Below are 6,291 nucleotides of genomic sequence, written 5' to 3'. Positions count from 1 at the left end.
ATTAAAACTCATTTTTATTTATTTTTTTTCCTTTCATATGCTAAAAATACCCTATTTTCTTTCCATTGTTCGTGAATCTGAATAAACCTTGACTTTTAGCTATAAACAAGGAACAAAGTTATTGACTTTATTTTAGCTTCGGATATTACATAAGTTATAGCAACAAACCACCCAATATTGACATTGACTTAGCTAGTTTCTTGGAAACGCAAGGGTAATCTTGTATGATACTGTCCAACCTACTTTTCTATATACATTTTCCAAAACCCTTCTTCCCCATCTATGATTCATATCTTCTCTTGCCCCAAACACTTCTCTCTCTGAATCAAAAACCCATTCAAGAAAAAAGCCACCATGGATAGAGAACAAGATGAATTACAATTTCTTGGGATTTTTGGCATCTACAAAGAAGCCTACAAAATTGTATTTTCATGGAGAAAAATCTTCAGCCAAATCACCTTAGCCTTGATCCTCCCCTTGAGCTTCATATTCTTGGCGCACATAGAACTCTCAAACATCCTTCTCTCAAAGATCATCAGGAACGAAATAGCCCTTGATGGAACAAGCACCAACAATCCAAGGTATGAAAAAATATCAGATGTCATATCCTCCGAGTGGGCAACCTTTTGGCTTTTCAAAGCTGCATACTTCACCTTCTTGCTCATCTTCAGCCTTCTCTCCACCTCTGCCGTTGTATACACGATCGCGTGTATATACACGGCGAAAGAAATCACCTTCAAGAAGGTGATGAGCGTCGTCCCAAAAGTGTGGAAGCGAGTCATGGTCACGTTCCTGTGCACTTTCATGGCTTTCTTTTGCTACAATATAGTGGCTTTCCTAGTCCTAATTCTATGGGTAGTTTCGATGGGCAACAGTGATGCCGGTGTTATAATTGGGTTTTTTCTACTCATTGTTTACTTCATAGGGTTTGTTTACCTAACCCTAATCTGGCAACTGGCTAGCGTGGTCTCAGTTCTTGAAGAAGCAAGAGGGATCAAAGCCATGGCGAAGAGCAAGGCACTACTAAAAGGAAATATGTGGGTGGCTACAATCATATTCTTTAAGCTCAACGTTTTGGCCGCCCTCCTACAATTTGGGTTTCAACAACTAGTTGTGCGAGGAAGGTCATTTGGTTTGGTGGACAGAGTAGCATATGGAGTTATATGCTTGTTGTTGCTTTTCAAGTTGATTTTGTTTGGTCTTGTAATCCAAACCGTGCTCTATTTCGTTTGCAAGTCGTACCACCATGAAAACATCGACAAATCGGCGTTATCTGATCACCTTGAGGTCTATCTGGGAGATTATGTGCCTCTCAGATCTAAGGATGTTCAGCTTGAGCAAGTTTAATTATGTTTGACCAAGTAAAGTTAGGTGATAATATTAATTAATTTCTGTAATACAGACCTACCTGCCTTGATCATTAGGTGGGATTTAAATATATTTTGTGGTTTATGTACTTATAAAGCTAGTTTTTTCTATTCCTTAATTTGCACATGATGTTGAAGTTCTTGACCTTTTCTTTTAATTTTTGCACCTTATTTTTGTGGGTAATGCTGATGCATCACATAGCTGTTGATATCGATGGGATTAGGCATGCTTTTTATTTTTTATTTTTTGGAACGTTGGCAATGACATCCGAAATTTGGAAGTGGATGCTTTAGGTCGGGTCCCTATATTTTATTGATATTGCATCTTATAGGCCTATATAAGTAAAATTTACTCAAAAGTGTGGATTTGGTGAACTTATAGTAGAGTTTCAATGGGATTTGGAGATCAAATCCTATAAGTTTTGTGTTATTTGTAAGGCAAGAAAACTCATCATGATATAAATAAAGGTATAAAGTCAAAGGATGAAGACACAATTCTTATACAGCTGAGCCTTTTCTCTCTTCCACCCACATCACAAAGTGTCTTTACAAAAAGGAGAGGATCCCGAAGGAAACCCCATGAAAACTTCATCAACATCCAAGTAATCTAAAGCCTAATCTATTTGGTTTCAATTTATTTTATGCACCACATGAGGATTACTAAAGGCATGATAGAAGAATTTGCAAATGCCTACTTAACAAGAGTCGGTTAAAAAATTAACTAGCAACACACGTTTGTTAATGAATGCATTAGATAAAAGAAAAGGAATAAATGTGAAAACCAATTAGATATTAGACAATATAGAATCACCATGCATGTAAATATATTACTGAAATTGCTAATCATAATTGAGGTACAATTATATTTTCAAGTTTAAGTTCGCAAGAATACATTTAAAATCACTTAGCAGTACTGTTTCGGGCTAACGCCATCACTTACAAATTTACAGTGCTACTGTGTATGTATTTGTTTATTTTCTTTTTCAACTATATGTGTATGTCATTGTTTAAGCCCAAAAAAATGGTTTTGAGCCGAGTTTAGAATGATCTCGGCCCAGTGTTGGTTGGGCCGAGTTCAGAGTCATTCTCGGCCCAGAGATCATGTATGGGTATCATTGGGGGTTTTCTAGTTTATGGGCCGCGCAGTCGAAATTGGCCATATCCCATCGGGAATTGGGAATGTGGATGAGTCCTATTATGAGAAGGAGTTTCGACAGGATTAGGATGCTGGAACTGAATATGGCCTAATAACGAGTTACGTTCAAAGTCCTAATAAGAGTAAGATTGGCCGAGATAAAGCTGAATCAAGGAAAGGAGTTCTAATCCTGGAATGATTGGGATTCAATACAAGTTGGCTGCTATAAATAGGGAGGGAAGACATCGAAACAAGCCCTTCCAATTCAACACATAAACTGCCCTGCGCAAACTCTCACTCTACGCGAAACCTCTCAAACATCTTGAGATTTTTTTATTTTCCTTTTTCACCAACACATCTTCAGTTTGGATAAACAACACTGTGAAGGCAACCGGCGAACATCTTTAGTTTGGATAAACAACATTGTTGCCGTAGAATCAGCCGACCGTGGAGCACCTTCATTTTGGATAAACAGCACTACGACAAGGCCGACTGGTTATCTATCCAAGTCTCGGTTGAGGAGGATTTTCGAATCCTTATCGGCAGAGGTCATCTCGTTAGCCTTCTCGGCGAAACAAGGTGTTACAAGTTACTATACTCGGCACATTGAACGCCGAGTTGTTTGTGATTGGTTATTCGCAAGTAGGTTTTAGTGTTTGGCATTCTGATGGCCGAACCACTTCACAATCAAGACATACATTTGTTTTGAGTATTTGTGTCCCTATACTTTGGTGTCGATTCGGCGTGCTTATACTCTCACAAATATAATCACCGTGACCGAATCCGGCGCCGACAATTTGTGAACTTCGCAAAACTAGTAGCTTTGTCTTCAAGCTCTAAAACCTGAAAGCCGAGACGTGTTCTTCCTCGGCGCAGTCGCGAGATCACAAAGTCAGTCGCGCGCTTAACGCAACATCAACACATTTTACTCCTCGATCGAGCTCGGTCGACCAGTTGGCACGCCCCGCATACAACCAAAGGACATAGTTAGCTTACTAATTACTCGGCATGTGCGCCACGTAGGCTTGGTAGTTTTTAGGGTCAACATTTTGGCACGCCTAGTGGAACCTAGTGCTAAGACTACGAAGTTCATGACCATCGAGACATGATCAGTAAAAAAGAAAACAACCATGGGAAAATCAGCGACCGATCTGCCGGTTCAAAGTCCTAGACAAGAGGTGTCACATGCGCGAAATCATATCATCGCCGTGACCCCTGAGGCTGCAAGTGTGACACACCGGGAAAAAGAGGTGCCTCGACGACCAACCTCAAAATACAGAGATACACAACTGAACTACAAGCGTTTTCATTGAAGGAATAGTGGATGACTGCGATGAAGACGGTAGCGAAGGTTCTGATCCTCCGACTAGGTCGTTTCTTCGAAGATGACTTAACGAGCAGTCCTGACAAGTTGAGCAGACAATGGGCCACAAAATGAACCTTTTGCTTGAAGTGATACAAAGCTATGGTGAGACCTAAGCCCGATTGCTCGAACTAATAGTTAGTAAAGTCTTCGAAAAGAAACCTATTGATCAGGCTCGGCAGCTTCCTCTTAAAGGTAATTCCCTACAGGCCGAAGTGGTATCTATTCGGCCCAAAACAATTGACTTAGAAAAAAGGGGAGGATCAAGTAGTAGGTCAGATAGATCCGACCAGAGAGTGGAAGCAACACCCGTCGATATGACCGAGGTCCAGCGTATGATTGATTCGGCCATGAAAAAGGGGCCAAAGTTCCCTAAATTCATCCACCTGTATCCAGCTTATGTGGAAAAGTTCGAATATCATAAAGGTTTCAAGATTCCAGATTTCAGCCATTTTGCTGGAGAATGGTCCTTATCCTCGTTAAAACATGTGGCTCGTTTCACTGCACAATGTGGAGACATTAATAGTAACTTTCACAAGCTACGGTTGTTCAACTTTTCGTTGACAAGCTCAGAATTTGCATGATATATCAACCTCCCACCTTGTTTGTACCATACTTAGGGCTTTCGTATTTAAGATCTCATATAAATACTCGGGGGACTCAAATGTAATTATGTAATAAATGAAGGGGCAAATATGTAATAAGTGAGGAGCCCTTATTCTATAAAATGACTCATTACTCTCCTCATTAGGAGAGTTTAGGCCATGGGAAGAGAGAAAATAGGCTAAAGAGCACACTGCCTCTAGCCTCCTTGTATATTCACCATTCAGAGTGAAACAATATCAACATCAGTGTGGACGTAGCCCAAACATTGGGGTGAACCACGACACATCTTGTATTCTTTACTTTCTTGCAGATACACGGTCGGATTTACATTGTTCCAAGACCCTTCCAGTTTTATGCATCAACATTTAGCGCCGTTTGTGGGAAACAACACGAAAATCTATGTCGGTTCTCTTTTATTTTTTCATCTCACCACCGTGAAAACTTCATGACCTCCACCGTGAATCTGTAGAGAAATCAGAAATCCCAAGACACAACAACAGGATGAGGATTTAAGGCTCTGTACAAGCAGACATTTGCGACTTATCCTAATGAGAAGCTGAATAAGTCATTTGCCAATTATCTCTCCATATCCAGCAGGACCAGCATCGATGATACTCGTTTCCACACCTTGAAAATGGGAAGCGTAAACAACAAACCATGACCATTCAGCGCGCAGCACCACCAGCAGCCTCTCTACACCCGCACGCACCAGATCGGAGCCCTCCTCTTGGTCGCCGCCACTTTCTTCTTCACCAGCCTCTTAGACCGCTCCTTTCGCCCTTGCGCCTCTCACTTCCCCGCCATAGATCTCCTCCCCAATTCACGGAGCTCCGTCCAAGTCACCGACTACCGAGATCTCTTGTGGCCCCAACGAGGAGCCTCAAATAGCTGCTCAATACGGCACGCGCACGGCCTCTGCTATCTGCTCTGCTGACATTGAAGAATCTGACTCTCTCTCTCTCATCAATCACTTTCTCTCTCATCGCTATGCAAATCCTCACCTCATCTCCACCTACAGACTTCATTTTCCTAGAATTCAAATCCATGGAATTGGTCTCCCCGTTTAGATTCTGCTCAGAAATCGTCAATTCCTCTCTGGAATTGGGGAGTTCACTCCGATCCTGCAGCAAAGCACGCATCTTTTCCTACATACTCGTCTGAGATCCGAGTGCCTTAATCGACGGACTGCTCGAAACCCGAGGAAGCTTGTCGCCATTTCCCGCTGCAGGATGGAATCTAAACAGTGGTTGTTCAGTACTGTTGTTATTATTCGTTCCCAGCTGTGATGTTTTGCCATTGAAGCTCCTGCTTCCGAAACATGAAAACTTTGCCGCCCTCTCGGCGAATCCAGGGTCAACGAAAAACTCCACCAAGCTGGAATTCAAGGCCATGGAGTTTCTTAAATTGGCTAGCTTTTCTTTCTTCAAATGGTGATTCGGAACGTGCAGGTTTAACTTGGGCGGCGAGTTCAACGGGTTGCTGTAGCATGAAATGTTAGCACTTGCATTTCCATTTCTACCCATGTAAGAATTTTGAATTCCCAACAACGACTGGGAATGCGGCGAGAGATTGCCGAAGTTTCCGATGCTTCCGAGCTTTCCGATCAGTTCCTTGATCACGAAGCTCTCGTTGGAGATGTTGGAGTTGGACACCGTCGGAGATGACACCATAGAAATTTCAGCTTTTCTACATTTTCTGGTATTGGGATTTTGCTCGTTCATGCAATGCTCACCTGAGAGGTAGCAAATGGGTTGAGGAGGTGAATCACGGACCACAAACCATGGCTTTGGAGGAAGAAATCTGCAGATAAAACCAATTCA

General features: G+C 41.9%; 1 protein-coding gene across 1 annotated transcript; it reads left to right on the top strand.

The window, feature by feature from the left end:
* Positions 1-354: 354 nt before the first annotated feature.
* On the top strand, positions 355-1,347 carry LOC103436635 (uncharacterized). Its single transcript, XM_008375078.1, has one exon. It carries the CDS (start codon positions 355-357, stop codon positions 1,345-1,347), a length of 993 nt encoding a protein of 330 aa, XP_008373300.1.
* Positions 1,348-6,291: the final 4,944 nt, after the last annotated feature.

The sequence above is a fragment of the Malus domestica genome, chromosome 05 (genome assembly GCF_042453785.1).
Source record: "Malus domestica chromosome 05, GDT2T_hap1".
NCBI lineage: Eukaryota > Viridiplantae > Streptophyta > Magnoliopsida > Rosales > Rosaceae > Malus > Malus domestica.
The sequence above is the reverse complement of the archived record's forward strand: the minus strand, read 5'-3'. Positions and strand labels throughout refer to the sequence as shown.

Excerpts from the sequence above, each read along its gene's own strand:
- LOC103436635 (XM_008375078.1), top strand. The coding sequence starts at position 355 with ATGGATAGAGAACAAGATGAATTACAATTTCTTGGGATTTTTGGCATC.